Source organism: Rhinoraja longicauda, chromosome 5 (genome assembly GCF_053455715.1).
Source record: "Rhinoraja longicauda isolate Sanriku21f chromosome 5, sRhiLon1.1, whole genome shotgun sequence".
Taxonomy (NCBI): Eukaryota; Metazoa; Chordata; class Chondrichthyes; order Rajiformes; family Arhynchobatidae; genus Rhinoraja; species Rhinoraja longicauda.
Window position 1 is genome coordinate 87,011,857 of NC_135957.1, and position 20,308 is coordinate 87,032,164.

General features: G+C 45.9%; 1 protein-coding gene across 4 annotated transcripts in view; it reads right to left on the reverse strand.

The window, feature by feature from the left end:
• The window catches only part of LOC144593807 (sodium/calcium exchanger 1-like), a 220,723-nt gene that overhangs the window by 21,461 nt on the left and 178,954 nt on the right, over positions 1–20,308 (reverse strand). For all 4 annotated transcript variants that reach the window (XM_078399916.1, XM_078399917.1, XM_078399914.1 and 1 more), the window contains exon 5: positions 19,973–20,072. In XM_078399916.1, coding sequence (XP_078256042.1) covers positions 19,973–20,072 — 100 coding nt within the window. The remainder of the gene's footprint in view (positions 1–19,972; positions 20,073–20,308) is intronic.

Consider the following 20,308-nt stretch of genomic DNA (forward strand, 5'->3'; position numbering starts at 1 on the left):
GGCATAGAGGTAAGGTGAGAGGGGGACAATTTAAAGGAGATTTGTGAGGCATGTTCTTTGTCAAATAGCACTCTTATTTTCCCATGGACCAAGTTATCAAAACAACCTTTCAACAGTTACAATTTCTACCTGCAAAATCCACATACTCTGGCAACACTTGCCTTTTTGCTGGTCATTGTAGGTGCCTGCAACAGACATCCGCTGGAGGTGGTGTAAATACAAAAACATTTAAGCATTTAGAACAGACAGGAATAGTAAGGATGAAGGGATATGCAGACCAATTAGCATCAGGGTTGGCACAGATATTGCAGGCCAAAGGGCCTGTTCCTGCGATGTACAGTGACAGTCCTGGCAACTCTACTATTTAGCCATTGCTTTTATTAAGATTTTCCCAGTTCAGTTTTCTGTCGTATTGCTGTCTAACCAGCAGCTGTGAAGAGATTACAGAAGACCACCAACAATTTTTTTTTAACTTCATAGAAACATAGAAAATAGGTGGAGGAGGCCATTCAGCCCTTCGAGCCAGCACCGCCAGGAGACCTAGGACAGAGAGGTCCATGTGGGAATGGGAAGGAGAATTAAAGTGTTTAGCAACCAGGAGATCAGGTAGATTCAGGTGGACTGTGCACCTGAAGAACAGTTTAAAAGATAACTGTTTAAAGACAGTTAGGGCTGATCAGCATTGATCTGCAGTTTCTATTTCCCACACTTATTACACCAGCCAATTCAATCTCAAACAAAATATATTATTCTCTTACCCAACCCCACAGAATTAGATAACATTGATGCGGGGACCAAGAACAGCAGTTGTCGTGTCCTTCTAGGACAAGTAAGACCAACGAAAACCATTGTCTAAAATCAAAGACTTGTCCCACCCCGGTCATTCAATAGACAATAGACAATAGGTGCAGGAGGAGGCCATTCGGCCCTTCGAGCCAGCACCGCCATTCAATGTGATCATGGCTGATCATTCTCAATCAGTACCCGTTCCTGCCTTCTCCCCATACCCCCTGACTCCGCTAACCTTAAGAGCTCTATCTAGCTCTCTCTTGAATGCATTCAGAGAATTGGCCTCCACTGCCTTCTGAGGCAGAGAATTCCACAGATTCACAACTCTCTGACTGAAAAAGTTTTTCCTCATCTCAGTTCTAAATGGCCTACCCCTTATTCTTCCATAAGCTAGGGTACTGTCCGATTCACCTCTACCCCATTGCGGACATTGGACTTTGTCTGTGGAACTGATGCGCTACAATGCTGAGAACTACATTCTGCACTCTGTATCTTCCCTTTTGCTCTACCAATTGTACTCGAGTTCGACTGCATTGTCCTCATGTATCGTAGTATTGGATTTGATTGATAGCATGCAAAACAAAGCTTTTCACTGTACCTCATTTTGCGTTACAACAATAAACCTAAACGTAACATTGTGACTATACTGATTGTTGCATTAGTAAAACATGATAATCTAGATAAACTTAATCACAGGGTTCATATTAATTGAACAGTTACATAATTAGTATTGCTGATATTTGCTTTGACTCATTTGACAGTGGAATCACACAATGTGCAACACATTGAAAAATTAAAAGCTACCATTGGAAAATCAGTCTCCTTGCAGCACTGAAAATCCTCTTTGCAAGTTCATTATTAATTACTGAGGCATACCTATTTACAGTGTCTTGGGAGATTGATGAGTTTAATAACATTGACGATATACTTCAGAGAAACTCCATATACATCATCATTACATGCCAAATGGTACACATTTATTGGCATCCAAAATAATGAAGCTTCCCTGCAGCAACGGATATAAATTAAAATCTGCTGGATTTATAAATCGCTACTCAAGGCTCTGTACACCTAATTACTTCTAAACAAACTAATTAAGATAGTATTTTACAATTATGCAAGAAATATTAAGTGTGTTAAGCCATCTGATCACAGCATGACAGTGCTGCACCAGTGCAGGAGAGCTTTGGGCTCAACGGGTTCACTTGTTCTAGTTTGTTCTAAATCTCATTACATCAGTCTACATTTCTCATTTCCCCTGACTCTCAGTCTGAAGGGTCTCGACCCGAAATGTCACGCATTCCTTCTTTCCAGAGACGCTGCCTGTCCTGCTGAGTTACTCCAGCACTCTGTGTCTATCTTCCCTATAAAGGCATGTTCAGTGTCTCACTGTACTCATTATCCACTCATGACTATGTGGCAGAAACTCGTTCTAACTCCATCTACAATTTTGCAGATGACACCACTGTGCTGGGCCAGATAATGAATGGCAAGGCAGAGTATAGGAAGGGGAGTTTAGTAACATGGTGTCAGCACAAGAACCTTTCCCGCATTATCAGCAAGGAGCCAGGGCCCTAGTGAGACCGCACCTGGAGTACTGTGTGCAGTTTTGGTCTCCAAATTTGAGGAACGATATTCTTGCTATTGAGGGCGTGCAGCGTAGGTTTACTAGGTTAATTCCTGGAATGGCGGGACTGTCATATGTTGAAAGACTGGAGTGACTAGGCTTGTATACACTGGAATTTAGAAGGATGAGAGGAGATCTTATCGAAACGTATATGATTATTAAGGGGTTGGACACGTTAGAGGCAGGAAACATGTTCCCAATGTTGGGGGAGTCCAGAACAAGGGCCACAGTTTAAGAATAAGGGGTAGGCCATTTAGAACTGAGATGAGGAAAAACTTTTTCAGTCAGAGAGTTGTGAATCTGTGGAATTCTCTGCCTCAGAAGGCAGTGGAGGCCAATTCTCTGAATGCATTCAAGAGAGAGCTAGATAGAGCTCTTAAGGATAGCGGAGTCAGGGGGTATGGGGAGAAGGCAGGAACGGGGTACTGATTGAGAATGATCAGCCATGATCACATTGAATGGCGGTGCTGGCTCGAAGGGCCGAATGGCATCCTCCTGCACCTATTGTCTAGCTATCAACTTCAGGAAGCAAGGTGGGGCAATGGTGCTGAAGTATAGATGGTCAAAGAGATTCAAGTTCCTAGATATAAATATTACCAATCTGTATAAGACACAAAATGTTGGAGTAACTCAGTGGGTCAGGCAGCATCTCGGGAAAGAAGGAATGGGTGACGTTTCGGGTCGAGACCCTTCTTCAGTCCTGGACCAAAGTGCCTCTCCTTAGAAAATCAAGGAGGTTTTTGACATGACTCCAATGACTCTTACAAACTTCTACAGATGAACCGTAGAAAGCATACCGTCAGCTTGCATCACAGCTTGGTATGGGAGCAGCTCTGCTCAAGACAACAACAATTGCAGAGTTATAGATGAGGCCACACCTGGAGTACTGGATGGTGAGGCCACAGCTGGAGTATTGTGTACAGTTCTGGTCACCACATTATAGAAAGGATGTGATAGCTTTGGAGAGGGTGCAGAGGAGATTCACCAGGATGCTGCCAGGGATGAAGGGCCTCGGCTATGAGGAGAGACTGGGCAGACTGGGGTTGTTTTCCCTGGAGCAGAGAAGGCTGAGAGGGGACATGATCGAGGTGTACAAGATCATGAGGGGCATGGATAAGGTAGATGGCGGGGAACTTCTTCCACTGGTGGAAGGTTCAACAACGAGGGTACATAGATACAGGGTAAGGGAAGGGAGGTTTCGGGGGGATGTGAGAAAGAACTTTTTCACCCAGAGGGTGGTTGGAGTCTGGAACTCACTGCCTGGGGTGGTGGTGGAGGCGGGAACACTCACGACGTTTAAGAGGCATTTGGATGGGCACTTGAAATGCTACAACATTCAGGGCTACGGTCCAAATGCGGGAAAATGGGATTAAAATTAGACTGTGTTTGGTAACGGGCGGCACGGACACGATGGGCCGAAGGGCCTCTTTCTGTGCTGTAGGACTCTATGACTCTCTATGACTCTATGAGATGTAGCCCCGTCCATCACACACACCACACTCCCCACCATTGTAGATGTAACCCAGTCCATCACACACACCACACTCCCCACCATCAACTTCAACTTCACTCTGCCTCGGGAAAGCTGCCGACGTGATCTAGGACCACGCACACCCTAGCCATTCCCTCTTCTTCCAGGATTCAAGATTCAACAGCTTCTCCTTCCTTGCTGTTGCAAGACCACTGAGCTCGGGTGCGGTCCTGATCTTCCAACTTATTTTATCGTGAACCTTGAACATTTCTCTGCAACTAACATACAATGCTCAACACTATTCAGCACTCTGGTATTTTTCCTCTTTGCACTACCTTTTGTAGTTGTACATGGCTTGATTGTACTTGTGTAGTACGATTTGACTGGACAGCATGCAAAACAAAAGCTTTTCACTGTGAAGGTGACCCCACTGTGCTGAGTAGGGGGTACCGATGCAAAACCCAGGACCAAAGAGAAATCCAAATCAAGATATATGACCTGGGGCTGAGAGTGGGGATGACTCTCTAATTTGTGGAAAGACATCCTTGATATTGAGACAGTGCAGCGTACGTTCACGAGGTTAATCCCAGGGATGTCAAATGAGGAAAGATTGGAAAGACTGGGCTTGTATTCACTGGAGTTTAGAAGGATGAGAGGGGATCTTATAGAGACATATAAAATTATAAAAAGACTGGACAAGCTGGATGCAGGAAAATTGTTCCCAATGTTGGGGGAGTCCAGAACCAGGGGCCACAGTCTAAGAATAAAGGGGAGGCCATTTAAAACTGAGGTGAGAAGAAATCTTTTCGCCCAGAGAGTTGTGAATTTGTGGAATTCTCTGCCACAGAGGGCAGTGGAGGCCAGTTCACTGGATGAATTTAAAAGAGAGTTAGATAGAGCTCGAGGGGCTAGTGGAATCAAGGGATATGGGGAGAAGGCAGGCACGGGTTACTGATTGAGAATGATCAGCCATGATCACAATGAATGGCGGTGCTGGCTCGAAGGGCCAAATGGCCTCCTCCTGCACCTATTTTCCATGTCTCTATGACTCGCAGCACGTGGCATTCCCATGCACCTGTTGCTCCTGTCCGCCTCGATGAAGGTCGCCAGTTTGAGAGTAGTAGTTGGAGGACGTGACAATAAACACCAATAGACAGAGGTTAGAGGTCAACCTGGGTTTCTGTTCAAGATTTTGTCAGGTATGTCAGTAAATTAGACAATAACTGCAGATGGAACCTTCAGAGTCAGAGCGTGGAAATGTACCCTTCGGCCCAACTTGCCCATACTTACCAACATGTACCATCTACACTGGTCCCACCTGCCTGCGTTTGGCCCACATCTCTCTAAATTAGCAAATTTGCAGATGACACAAACCATTAGCAAATTTGCAGATGATACAAAGCTGGGTGGTAGTGTGAACTGTGAGGAAGATGCTATGAGGTTGCAGGGTGACTTGGACAGGTTGTGTGAGTGGGCGGATGCATGGCAGATGCAGTTTAATGTGGATAAGTGTGAGGTTATCCACTTTGGTGGTAAGAATAGGAAGGCAGATTATTATCTGAATGGTGTCAAGTTAGGAAAAGGGGACATACAACGAGATCTGGGTGTCCTAGTTCATCAGTCACTGAAAGGAAGCTTGCAGGTACAGCAGGCAGTGAAGAAAGCCAATGGAATGTTGGCCTTCATAACAAGAGGAGTTGAGTATAGGAGCAAAGAGGTCCTTCTGCAGTTGTACAGGGCCCTAGTGAGACCGCACCTGGAGTACTGTGTGCAGTTTTGGTCTCCAAATTTGAGGAAGGATATTCTTGCTATTGAGGGCGTGCAGCGTAGGTTTACTAGGTTAATTCCCGGAATGGCGGGACTGTCATATGTTGAAAGACTGGAGCGACTAGGCTTGTATACACTGGAATTTAGAAGGATGAGAGGAGATCTTATCGAAACGTATAAGATTATTAAGGGGTTGGACACGTTAGAGGCAGGAAACATGTTCCCAATGTTTGGGGGAGTCCAGAACAAGGGGTCACAGTTTAAGAATAAGGGGTAGGCCATTTAGAACTGAGATGAGGAAAAACTTTTTTAGTCAGAGAGTTGTGAATCTGTGGAATTCTCTGCCTCAGAAGGCAGTGGAGGCCAAGTCTCTGAATGCATTCAAGAGAGAGCTAGATAGAGCTCTTAAGGATAGTGGAGTCAGGGGGTATGGGGAGAAGGCAGAAGGCAGGAACGGGGTACTGATTGAGAATGATCAGCCATGATCACATTGAATGGCGGTGCTGGCTCGAAGGGCCAAATGGCCTCCTCCTGCACCTATTGTCTATTGTCTAAATCTGTCCTATCCATGTACCCGTCTAAATGTTTCTCTGTTGCAGCAAAACTTGAGATACTGTACCAAAATGATTCAAAAGATTGTTGCATTTAAAAGGTCACCAATTCAAAGCAAAAAACCTCTCCAAAAATACTGGCTGACTTGGGAATTCTGATATTTTGTGTAGATACTTGTAGATTTTAGTATTTACTTACTGATTTGTTCATAGCATTTTCGGTTTAGGTTCACAACCTAATCACGTTTTATTAGATATATAAATACAATCAAGTATTTGATCTCCCGGTTGCTCAGCACTTCAACTCCCCCTCCCATTCCCAATCTGACCTTTCTGTCCTGGGCCTCCTCCATTGTCAGAGTGAGGCCCAGAGCAAATTGGAGGAACAGCACCTCATATTTCGCTTGGGCAGCTTACACCCCAGCGGTATGAACATTGACTTCTCTAACTTCACATTGCGCTTGCTTCCCCTCTCTCTCCATCCCCTCCCCCTTCCCAGTTCTCCCATCAGTCTTCCTGTCTCCGACTACATTCTATCTCTGTCCCGCCCCCTCCCCTGACATCAGTCTGAAGAAGGGTCTCGACCTGGAACATCACCCATTCCTTCTCTCCCGAGATGCTGCCTGACCCGCCGAGTTACTCCAGCATTTTGTGTCTACCTTTAATACAATCAAGTACACTCTTCACTCAACCCTACGTTTGATCTTCAGGTCCCACTCTGAAGGTTCGGGCAGAGTTTAACCATGAAAGCAGCCAATGATGCCAGAGTTTCAGAGGCAATCTTTCAGACGAAATGGACTGCAATTACTCACCCATCCTTTTCCGACACCGCCTCCCAAACTGGTGAACTCCACGGGGTGGACAAGGGCAACAGGTGCATGGGGACAGCGCGAGCTGCAAGCCCCCCCTCCAGTCACACTACTTGGAGCCAGAGCATAGAAACAAGTCCAACGACCCAACTCATCGATGCTGATGAAGACGCCGCATCTAACCTCGTCTCACCTCGTTCTTGATTACTCTAACCTGGGTAAAAGATTGTACATTCACCCCTCACATCTCTAACGTCACCCTCAGCCATCTGCACTTCGAGGAATAAAGTGCTAGCTGCCCAAACTCTCCCTATAGCTCAGGCCCCCCCCCGAGTTCTGACAACATCTTCAATCCTCTGCACTTGTTCCAGCTTAATGGCACTTCTCTACTGTAGGACAACCAAAGCTGAATACAGTGTTCCAAATGCAGCCTCAATGTCCTGTACAAACGTGCAATAACATCCCAGCTTCGACATTCTCAACTGACTCCGTCTCAACAACACTATGGGAGCACCTTCAGTGGTCATCACCACCTTCTCTCGGTCAATTAGGGACCCACCAAAAGTTGGCAGTGGTCATGCCTAGCTATCAAAACCACATTTTAAGACTACAAAGTTGACACTGCACGATATTATTAGTCCAAGTTCTAACGTAGAACAGAGCAGTATAGCACAAGAGCAGGCCCTTCAGCCCAGAATGTGTGCCAGACATGATACTGCGACCAGCTCTTGTCTGCCTGCATGTCATCCATGTTCATCTGCCTCATATTCCACTATCATATCTGCCTCCTCCACCACCACTACCATTGGCAGCGTGTCCCTTGCACTCAGCACCTGCTACAAAACTGTACATTTCTTTTACACTTTACCTTTCACCATACAGCTTTTCTCTCTGGTATTTGATTTTTCCATCTCTGGAAAATCTTTTGTCAAATCTTTTAAAATCAGCTGCTGTTCAAAAATGGATGTATGCGTGCTTTAAAAAACCCAAAACAGTCTGCTAGAATCAGACAAACTCCTCCACCGAGATACATTTTCGCATGACAACGATATTGTATGAATTTATAATCATACAAGTAACACACTATAGAATAATAATGTATTTCTGTACTCAGAATTCCACTATTAACCTTTTTAATCAATGTATTGAATTCTGTGGTCCATTAATGTCTACAAAAAGTACCAAACTCAGCAGTAAGGTAGACACAAAAAATGCTGGAGTATCTCAGCGGGTCAGGCAGCATCTCAGGAGAGAAGGAATGGGTGACGTTTCGGGTCGAGACCCTTCTTCAGGCTGATGTCAGGGGAGGGGGCGGGACAAGGATAGGATGTAGTAGGAGACAGGAAAACGAGTGGGAGAACTGGGAAGGGGGAGGGGAAAGAGAGGGACAGAGGAACTATCTGAAGTTAGAGAAGTCAATGTTTTAGCAGTAATAACATTTAGAGAGGCAAAGATACCACAAATTCTTTTCTAATTGTGACCTTACTGAAATCCTTCAAAATTATCGCAAACAGCCATTATTCTCCGATCTTCTGTAAACAATTTTCACATTCATAAGTTCTAGGATCAAAATTAGGCCATTCAGCCCATCAAGTCTACTCAGCCATTCAATCATGGCTGATCTATCTTTCCCTCTCAATCCCATTCTCCTGCCTTCTCCCCGTAACCCCTGACACCCGTACTAATCAATAATCTGTCAATCTCCAAAGAATGCTCCAAAGAAAAAAGTCCCAGCCTCTTCAACCTCTTCTTGTAATTTAAAACCACAAGCCTTGGTAATATCCTGGCGAATCTCTTCAGCACCCTTTCTGTTCTAAGTTCTGTAGCAAAAGCACTTGGTATAGGTTTGGTTTAACAGTCCTGATTAAGTAGACAATAGACAATAGGTGCAGGAGGAGGCCATTTGGCCCTTCGAGCCAGCACCACCATTCAATGTGATCATGGCTGATCATTCTAGATTTTTTTTTAGATTTAGATATACAGCGTGGAAACAGGCCCTTCGGCCCACCGAGTCCACGCCACCCAGCGATCCCCGCACATTAACACTATCCTACACACACTAGGGACAATTTTTACACTTACCCAGTAAATTAACCTACAAACCTGCACGTCTTTGGAGTGTGGGAGGAAATCGAAGATCTCGGAGAAAACCCACGCAGGTCTCGGGGAGAACGTACAATGAGAACATTCTCAATGTACCCCGTTCCTGCCTTCTCCCCATACCCCCTGACTCCGCTATCCTTAAGAGCTCTATCTAGCTCTCTCTTGAATGCATTCAGAGAATTGTCCTCCACTGCCTTCTGAGGCAGAGAATTCGACAGATTCACAACTCTCTGACTGAAAAAGTTTATCCTCATCTCCGTTCTAAATGGCCTACCCCTTATTCTTAAACTTATTAAAAGTAGAAAGGAAATTATATACCCCCACTCACTGCATATCCATGTGCATACCTAAACGCCTCAAATGCCACTATCATATCTGCCTCCACCATCACAAGCCGCAGCATGTTCCAGGCACCCACAACGGTTTAAACACTTGCCCTGTACCTCTCCTTTAAACTTTGCCCCTCTCACCTTAAAGCTACGGTACAGATCTTCCATGGCTTAGATCAGCCATGATTAAGTGGCAGAGTTGACTCGATGGGCCAAATGACCTAATTCTACTTCCATGACTTGGACATGGCAGAACACCAAGACTGAATGGCCCGGTTCACTCTCGATTAGTTGCCTGGAGAGGGATGAAACTGAATAGATTGGTTCAGCAATCTTTAAAAATTGCATTTGCTCTTGTTCAAACAAGACTGGGCAATACTGGCAAGGCCAGCATTTATGGGCCTCCGTAAGATGGTGGTGAGCCATCTACAGCCTAGTGCTGGGTCTGGAACCACATGCAGGGCAAGGAGACAGATTTCCTTTTCTGAAGAACGCTAACAAACTCAATTGGATTAACAATCACCCGGTAGCTATGGCGGTCACCATTACCAAATTGCGTCTTTGTAAACTTTATAAAATAAAATTTAATTTTCAATGATGGTGTTTGTTACAAATGTTCCTAAAGAGGGCTGCATTATTGCAGCTAGTTCACATGGACTACGCACACCTCCAGATTCAGGGACAGTTTCTTCCCAGCTGTTATCTGGCAAGTGAACCACCATACCACAACCAGAGAGCAGTCCTGAACCACTATCTACCACATCGGGGACCCTTAGACTCTCTTTGATCAGACTTTACTGGCTTCACCTTGTACTAAACGTTATTCCCTTTATCCTGTATCTGAACACTGTGGACGGCTCGATTGTAATCACGTATTGTCTTTCTGCTGACTGGTTAGCACGCAACAAAAGCTTTTCGCTGTACCTCGGTACACGTGACAATAAACTCAATTGAACGACCAATGCCAGGTGAAGTCTAGTGATGTTTCCTGATAGGCATACTGACGCCATGAAATAATCGTCATCCACTATGGATTAAATGCTTCGATTGTGGTGCTCAAGAAATCCAAACTTTGAAGCAAAAATATTAGAGCTAAAAAATGCAACAGCATCACTTTCAATGAAGATTCAAGCAACTCAGTGCAGTTCCCATGGGAACATTGGGAAACCGTAAATAACAAGCGACTCGTATATATATATATACAATTAAAATTTGAGACTAAACCAAGCCCTAATTAGTATACAGTGACATAGTGAAACCAAGCCAGAAGAGTGCCTAGTGAAAATCACAGAGATTAGTAATCTTACATTCTGTTCTGGTTGCAGCACCAAGTTTCCAAATCTCAATTACATAATGAATGAATGAATAAGTTTATTGGCCAAGTATGTACACACACAAGGAATGTGCCTTGGTGCTCCGCTCGCAAGTAACAACACGAACATACAGTAAACAATTAAGAATAAAGCATAAAACATTACGAATACAACATTGCGGTTAAACCTGTGAGTGAAATAAACCAGAGCAAAACGAGATGACAGACTTTTGGTTGTTGAGTAGAGCTACTACTCATGGAAAAAAGCTGTTTTTATGTCTGGCTGTGGCTGCTTTGACAGTCCGGAATCGCCTTCCAGAGGGAAGTGCTTCGAAGAGTTTGTGGCCAGGGTGAGAGGGGTCAGAGATGATATAAGATGGTGGTGAGCCATCAACACCAAGTGCTGGGTCTGGAATCACAGAAAAATAGGTGCAGGAGTAGGCCATTCGGCCCTTCGAGCCAGCACCGCCATTCAATAAGGTGGAAGTTATTATTGTTGCCACCAATGCCCCTCCATTCCTCAAGGTCCTCCCTCCTTGCCCTCTGCAGTAGGTTTAGTTTAGTTTAGAGATACAGCGCAGAGTTCCACTGAGTTCGCAACGACCAGCGATTCCTGCATACTAACACTATCCTACACACAAACTAGTGACAATTTACAATTATACCAAGCCAGTTAGCCTGCAAAACCTGTACGTCTTTAGAGCGTGGGCGTAAACCGGAGATCCCAGAGAAAACCCACGCAGGTCATAGAAACATAAAAGACAGCACCCGTAGTCAGGTTGGAAGCCGGGTCTCGTGCGCGGTGAGGCAGCAACTCTACCGCTGCGCCACCGTGCCGCCCTGGGTTAATGGAAGTACTTGCCTGCAGCTTGATTGCAGGTGAGATTTAGCTGGTTGCAGAGATGAAGGTGTACATTGTTGCCAAGTCACACGTATTGCTTCAAGATAAAAATCATTACTTTCAAGGTCAGAGGCACATCATCATCATCATCATCATTACTTGGCAGTGACTGCAAAATCCCAAGTTATGCTGCCTTTCGGGCAAGTTCAAGCCTCAAGTCATTCCTAAAAAGACAAACGAGAAGGGTCCCGCCCCAAAACGTCACCTATCCATGTTCTCCACAGATGCTGCCTGACCCGCTGAGTTACTCCAGCACTCTGTGAAACGTCACCTATCCATGTTCTCCACAGATGCTGCCTGACCTGCTGAGTTACTCCAGCACTCTGTGAAACGTCACCTATCCATGTTCTCCAGAGATGCTGCCTGACCTGCTGAGTTACTCCAGTACTATCGTTTTTTGCAAACCAGCATCTGCAGTTCCTTATTTCCACACAAATCATTCAGCTTGGGCTCAGCCAAAGGACTCTGACGGCAAATTGCAGGTCTGCAGAGAAATAACATCTTGTTCCAGTGTGGAAAAAGTATCAAGGTGGCAAGGTTGACCAACGCACAAAATGGCCCAGTCGAACATCCAGAAATAATCGTTATGCCTCTCCCTCCAACACAAGAATCGGTTTTTAGTTGCATTAATGCTAAAAGGAAACATTAGGCAACTAAATTGACTAACAATCACTACATCCAATGTGGCCTCCAGTACATGGACAAGACTAAGCGTAGATTCGACGACCGCCTCAATTGAATTCTTCAATTTTAGGTGACCTCTAGCACCCAGGGTGTTCACGGTGGTGCAGCGGTAGAGTTGCCGCCTTACAGCGAATGCAGCGCCGGAGACCCGGGTTCCATCCTGACTACCGGTGCTGTCTGTACGGAGTTTGTACGTTCTCCCCATGACCTGCGTGGGTTTTTTCAGAGATCTTCGGTTTCCTCCCACACTCCAAAGACGTGCAGGTTTGTAGGTTAATTGGCTTGGTAAATGTAAAAATTGTCCCTAGTGGGTGTAGGATAGTGTTAATGTGCGGGGATCGCTGGTCGGCGCGGACCCGGTGGGCCGACAGGGCCCTGTTTCCACGCTGTATCTGTAAACTAAACCCTATCCACCCCCCCCCCCACTTCTCTCCCGTGTCCCACATGGACACATATTCCTCCCCTCAGAATCCATTCCTTCCTCTGGCTTCACAATTTGCGACTCTTCGACCCTTTTTGTCTCACACCTTGTGTTTTCTCATCTTTCGCCTTTTTCCAAACATCTATCTATCAAAATCCCATCATCTATGTTCACCTACTACCTGCCATGCTTTGTCCTGCCACTCTCCTCTGGCTTTCTATCCTCATCTCTCCCTCCCCCCCCAACAATCAGACTGAAAGAGGGTCCCAACCAGAATCATCACCTATCCATGTTCTCCTGAGATGCTGCCTGACCCGCTGAGTTACTCCAGCACTGCATCCTTTGTAACCCAACATCTGCAGTTTTTACTTTCTACCACCCGAAACGTCAGCCATTCTTTCTCTCCAGAGTTGCTGCCTGACCCGCTGAGTTACTCCAGCACTCTGAAACGTCACCTATCCATGTTCTCCACAGATGCTGCCTGACCCGCTGAGTTACTCCAGCACTCTGTGAAACGTCACCTATCCATGTTCTCCACAGATTCTGCCTGACCCGCTGAGTTACTCCAGCACTGCATCCTTTGTAACCCAACATCTGCAGTTTTTACTTTCTAAATTTATTGACATCTCTCTTTTGCACAGATGCTGCCTGACCCGCTGAGTTACTCCAGCACTCTGTGAAACGTCACCTATCCATGTTCTCCACTGTACCCTCATTACTGTATAGAAGTCGCTGAAATAACAGCCTTTGAACATAATAACAGTTAGCAACAATTAAACATCTATACAGAATTCAGTCCTTTGACATTAACGCATTCTCCTGCTGCAGAATAAGCTTCAGCGCTTAAATACAATTTTTTTCCTCCATGGCCATTTATAAGTGGTCATTGTATGGACGTCCTCTAATTACTGCCTACCCAAGCCATGGACTGAAAACCCAGCTTTCCATCTACAATTTACAGAACAGACTTGGCACAATCTTTTGTATGAATCCATCAAGTGCAATTAGAGAATTCAATGCAAAAGGTAAAATTATCTGTTCTGAAAAGGAACTGCCGACAAAGCCGCCAAAACAGCTGTATCATCCTGGTTGAAAGAAAGTTAAATTGCAGTTTTCAATGGGACAAAAGATGTCTTTTGCCTAAATGGAGTTGCTTTATGCATGCCCAACCTCTCAATACAATAGCAAGAATTAGCTTTGCATCAGAGAAGGCTTTAATTAACTGGGCCGATTTCTCCAAGTTAGAAACCAGAACTGTAAACATCAAATGATGCTGTGAAAAACAAGAGGGTGAAAAACATATGTTCACGCGCTTCATTGGAAATTTGGTCCAAAGCCATTTAGTTTGCCAATATTTGTTGGCAAGGATTACCACCTCGGGTCAATAAACAGGGACATGCCGTACAAATAATACCTGTCCCTTTACCTCCCCCCTCGACTCCATCCAAGGACCCAAATAGTCTTTCCAGGTGAGGCACCTCCTCCAACCTCATCTACTGTATCCGCTGTTCCAGGTGTCAACTTCTCTACATCGGCGAGACCAAACGCAGGCTCAGCGATCGTTTCGCTTAACACCTTCGCTCAGTCCGCCTTAACCTACCTGATCTCCCGGTGGCTCAGCACTTCAACTCCCCCTCCCATTCCCAGTCTGACCTTTCTGTCATGGGCCTCCTCCATTGTCAGAGTGAGGCCCAGCACAAATTGGAGGAACAGCACCTCATATTTTGCTTGGGCAGCTTACACCCCAGTGGTATGAACTTTGACTTCTCTAACCAGATAGTTCCTCTGTCCCTCTCTTTTCCCTCCCCCTTCCCAGTTCTCCCACTAGTCTTCCTGTCTCCTACTACATCCTATCTTTGTCCCGCCCATTCCCCTGACATCAATCTGAAGAAGGGTCTTGACCCGAAACGTCACCCATTCCTTCTCTCCCGAGATGCTGCCTGACCCACTGAGTTACTCCGGCATTTTGTGTCTACCCTCGATTTAAACCAGCATCTGCAGTTTTTTTTCCTACACCTCGTACAAATAATATGCTTTATCTACAAGGATAGTGCTAATTTATTGCAGTAATACTGTGACTCAAAAGGGGAAAGTTTAATTTAGTTTAGAAATTCAAAATGGAAATCGGCCTTCAGACCACCGGATCCGTGCTAACTATCAGTCACCCGTTCACACTCATTTCGTGTTATTCCATTTTCTCATTCACTCCCTACACACTAGGGGGCGGTTTACAGATGCCAATCGTCCTCCCATTCCATGTGCCTTTTGTGTGTGGGAGGAAACCTGGGAAAACTCTGCAGCCAGCACCCGAGGTCAGGATCAAACCTGGGAAAACTCTGCAGCCAGCACCCGAGGTCAGGATCAAACCTGGGAAAACTCTGCAGCCAGCACCCGAGGTCAGGATCAAACCTGGGAAAACTCTGCAGCCAGCACCCGAGGTCAGGATCAAACCTGGGAAAACTCTGCAGCCAGCACCCGAGGTCAGGATCAAACCTGGGAAAACTCTGCAGCCAGCACCCGAGGTCAGGATCAAACCTGGGAAAACTCTGCAGCCAGCACCCGAGGTCAGGATCAAACCTGGGAAAACTCTGCAGCCAGCACCCGAGGTCAGGATCAAACCTGGGAAAACTCTGCAGCCATCACCCGAGGTCAGGATCAAACCTGGGAAAACTCTGCAGCCATCACCCGAGGTCAGGATCAAACCTGGGAAAACTCTGCAGCCATCACCCGAGGTCAGGATCAAACCTGGGAAAACTCTGCAGCCAGCACCCGAGGTCAGGATCAAACCTGGGAAAACTCTGCAGCCAGCACCCGAGGTCAGGATCAAACCTGGGAAAACTCTGCAGCCAGCACCCGAGGTCAGGATCAAACCTGGGAAAACTCTGCAGCCAGCACCCGAGGTCAGGATCAAACCTGGGAAAACTCTGCAGCCAGCACCCGAGGTCAGGATCAAACCTGGGAAAACTCTGCAGCCAGCACCCGAGGTCAGGATCAAACCTGGGAAAACTCTGCAGCCAGCACCCGAGGTCAGGATCAAACCTGGGAAAACTCTGCAGCCAGCACCCGAGGTCAGGATCAAACCTGGGAAAACTCTGCAGCCAGCACCCGAGGTCAGGATCAAACCTGGGAAAACTCTGCAGCCAGCACCCGAGGTCAGGATCAAACCTGGGAAAACTCTGCAGCCAGCACCCGAGGTCAGGATCAAACCTGGGAAAACTCTGCAGCCAGCACCCGAGGTCAGGATCAAACCTGGGAAAACTCTGCAGCCAGCACCCGAGGTCAGGATCAAACCTGGGTCTGCCACTGATGCAGTTCTACCGGCTGTGTAAACCTGAGGGTGGGCCACACAGGCAATGTTCATATAACAAGGGCAGCACAGTGGTACTGTAGTAGAGTTGCTGCTTCTCACGCCACACACCTGGGTTCAATCCTAACCTTTCATGCTGTCTGTGCAGAGTTTGCACGCCCTCCCAATTATCGGCTTGTACTCGCTGGAATTTAGAAGATTGATGGGGGGATCTTATAGAAACTTACAAAATTCTTAAGGGGTTGGACAGGCTAGATGCAGGAAGATTGTTCCCGATGTTGGGGAAGTCCAGAACAAGGGGTCACAGTTTAAGGATAAGGGGGAAGTCTTTTAGGACCGAGATGAGAACATTTTTTTCACACAGAGAGTAGTGAATCTGTGGAATTCTCTGCCACAGAAGGTAGTTGAGGCCAGTTCATTGGCTATATTTAAGAGGGAGTTAGATGTGGCCCTTGTGGCTAAAGAGATCAGGGGGTATGGAGAGAAGGCAAGTACGGGATACTGAGTTGGATGATCAGCCATGATCATATTGAATGGTGGTGGTGGCTCGAAGGGCCGAATGGCCTACTCCTGCACCTATTTTCTATGTTTCTATGTTTCTACCACGTAGGTTTTCTCTGGATTCCTCACACATTTCAAGGGCTTGTTTCCAAGCTGTATCTCTGAACTAAGTGTAGACAATTAAAGGGCGATCCAAATGAATAACCCAAGAATAACCTTTCGGTCCACAACACCCGTGCTGAACATGCCCAGACCATCACTTATCTATCTGCATATAAGCCGTATCCTTCCATTCCCTGCATGCCTATCCAGAAGTCTTTTAAATGCCACTAACATCTGCTTCAACCACCAACTCCAGCTCTGCATTCCAGGCGTTCACCACTCCCCGTAAAACAACTTGCCCTACACATTAAACATTGCCCCTCTCACCTTGAAGCTGTGCCCTCTAGTGTTTGATTTGTTCCATCCTGAGAAAATAATTCCAATTGTCAACCCTCTCTATGCCTCTGAATTTTATATACTTCCATCAGGTCTCCCCACAACCACCAGCGTCCAAAGGAAAACAATCCAAATCTGTCCAACCTCTCTCTCCCTGTGGCCAATACCCTGTAGTCCAGGCATCAGTCTGGCAAGTTTCCTCTGCATCCTTTCCAAAGCTACTCCAACGCTACCCTTTTTTGTAAAGCAGCATCTGCACTTCCTCATCTTTCTTTCGTGTCCATCATCTGTGTTTCAGATGTTGGGCCGGGCTCTTGCACAGTGGACAGCCTGCCTTCTCGTTTGCCACCGCTGGATCTTCCAGGCAGCATTGTTCACCATGAAGTGGGCATCTTAGTTGGTCTGGCATGGGTTGTACAGATGTTCCACATTCACATTCTGTGTCTGCCACATCTGCACGGCCCCACTTGCTCATCTTGGTCTTGCATCGGCCCATCCCTGTACCAAGCCTATTGAGGGACTTCCAGGTGTTCCAGTCACACCTGTGACCAGGTGGGAGCTGTGTTACCAGGTGGTGGCCCTGTAGCAGAAACGTCCACGTCGCGGGGCTGGAAACTGGAAGTGCCCCGAGCTAGTTCTGCTACCACCATCATCTGCTACAGTTCCTCATGTCTCCAATCAATGCGCATCTCCCTGGCCACATTTGAGATCAATTATTCCCCTGATTCAAGGCACAAGCAAGTTCTTTTGGTGCAGTGATCAAATTGGAATGCCTTGGGAGGGCTGCAGAACTACAGGAGGTTATAGAGTCAAGTGACAAGACTTAAAAGCATGGATCATGAGAAATGTTTTTGTATTTATCCTCATATTGGAAATACTATATTAAAACAATGCTCTGGGAAAGTAACATCTAAACCCCTTTCATAATTTGGTCATATTCAAACGCTTGCCTTTGACAGAGATAATTAACTGTTTTACACTTCAGCATGCCCCCACTGGACAGTGAATTAAATTCTCTCAAAGGGGTACAAAATTTTTAAAAGGCTTTGGGGACTGTTCCAATATCAGAACAAAACACATTCCTTGCAGCAGATGGGAGCAATAAAGAATGTCCTCAACTGAACTGGAGAGATAATTTTAAATTAATAAGCAGTTTATAGGATTAACTGCAAATCCTTTTAATTTCTCCCCAGAGCCGTCAAAACATGGAAGGTCAACATAATCCAATCAAGGCAATCAAAAGGAAACAAAAGCTGAAAAGCTGTAGACTATCTGCTGTGCATCAGGACAGGGATTTCAGTACAGCATAAGACACCATTAGGTTTGACCTTGAATGTATAAGTACATTCAAGATACAAAAATATTACTGTGCACATTAGCTGTTGAATATTTAACACATTTGATTGGCATTTCTTTACCTACCATTTGAAAGGATGCACGTGCTTAAAGGAAGCATTAATGTCTGGAGATGAACGAATACAAAATTGGCTCAGTGACAAGCAGCAAATAATTAAGTTAGCCCCTTGCTTATCAACCTTCAATAAAGGGCATAGAAGGGCTTACGAGTAGCAACGCCAGGTCATAGAGTCACACGGCACAGAAATATGAGCCCAGCTCTCCCATGCTGACACATGCCCCATCTTCGCTAGCCCCACATGCCTGCGCTTGGCCCATATCGCTCAAACTTTCCTATACATGTATCTGTCCAAGTGCCTTTCAAATTATATTGTATCTGCAGGTTTACTTAAAAAATGAAATGCCAAGCTGGAAGATGCAAAGCAGCATACACACGGCAGAATTAAGTGACACCACAATCAAGGAATCAGAACAATGTTTACATTCCTGGGGAGGCAGGGGGGGAGGGAAGGCGGCTGGGAAAGGGGGTGGTGGGAAGGGGGCGGCGGGGGGCGGGAAGGGAAAGGGGGGTGGGAAGGGGGTGGCAAGTGGGGGCGGGCAGAGGTAGGAAGAGGCGGCGGGGTTGGGGTGGCGGCAGATGGGGATGGAGCGTAGCTTGGGGGGGAGGGCATGGCGTGGGGGGCGTGGTGGCGCAAAGAGAGTAAGTAAATCTTGGTGGGAAACCAGGAAGAGCACCTTCCCACAATATCCTGTCCAACAGTTTCAGCCGAGACAAGGTCTGGCCATCAGGTGGTGAGGGCTTCAGATGCAACGCAGAAAAGGTAGAAAGATCATGGAGACTGGGGCTTTGAGAGGGAAGGGGATTAAAATAGTCTCCCTTCATCTTTTATTCTGCGTCACTGAAAAAAAACCTATCGCCTTATTCACAACTGTTTAATAAGATGCTGCTGATTTCTGTTTTTCTTACCAGCACTCTGTCAGCTCCAATAAACTGATTCCTCCACTGCTAAACACTCTCAACTCTCCACAGGCTGTTGTCATTTTTCATATGAATCAGGGGACCCATACAATCAAGTGTTTAATTGTCATTTGTACTGACAACAGAACAATCAACGGAATAATTACTTGCTTTAGTTTAAAAGGCTCGTTAATGCAATATCACACAAATACAGAATAAAATAATAGATTAAAGTAATTGGAGGTAACAGCCATTGTGCAAAACCAAGGTCTGTGGCGTAACCAATGGCGGTCCATGGAGAGATCACGGAGCCGGGAGCTTTTGAGGGGGAAGAGATATCAAATATCCTCCTGCAATGCTTTCTTTGGAGTCACTGATTACAAAGATTCCAATGCTTTATTAATACAGGCGCTCCCCGGCTTACGATGCTTCGACTTTACGATAGTGTGACTTTGCGTTGGTGCAAACGGTAGTGACCCGTAGAGACACGCCGCTCGCGTCCGGCCACGTGATCGCGTGTATTACAACGCATCTCGACGTACAATATTCTCGGTTTACACTGGGTTTCTCGGAACAGAACCCCATCGTAAGCTGAGGAGCGCCTGTAGTTTTGCGTTTAACGAGGTAGCGAGGATATATTTTACTTACCAGCACTCACAGTTATCGCTTCAATAAACTGGTCCCTCCAACTGTGCGTCCCAACAACCAAGGCTAAGTTAGTCTTTTTGATCAGTTTGTCCACTGTATTCTGTTGCAATAGAGAAATAAAACATGGAAGATCAAATTATCTATTTAAAAAATAATTAAACTTGATCTGCAAGGATGACACTTCAGATGAGGCATGTGCACCATAAGGGCCAACCTTTGCAAAGTGAACCAAAATGTCACACAGGTGACCAGACGTCATCACATAAAATTGTGTAAGAAAATAACTGCAGATGCTGGTGCAAATCGTAGATATCACAAAATGCTGGAGTAACTCAG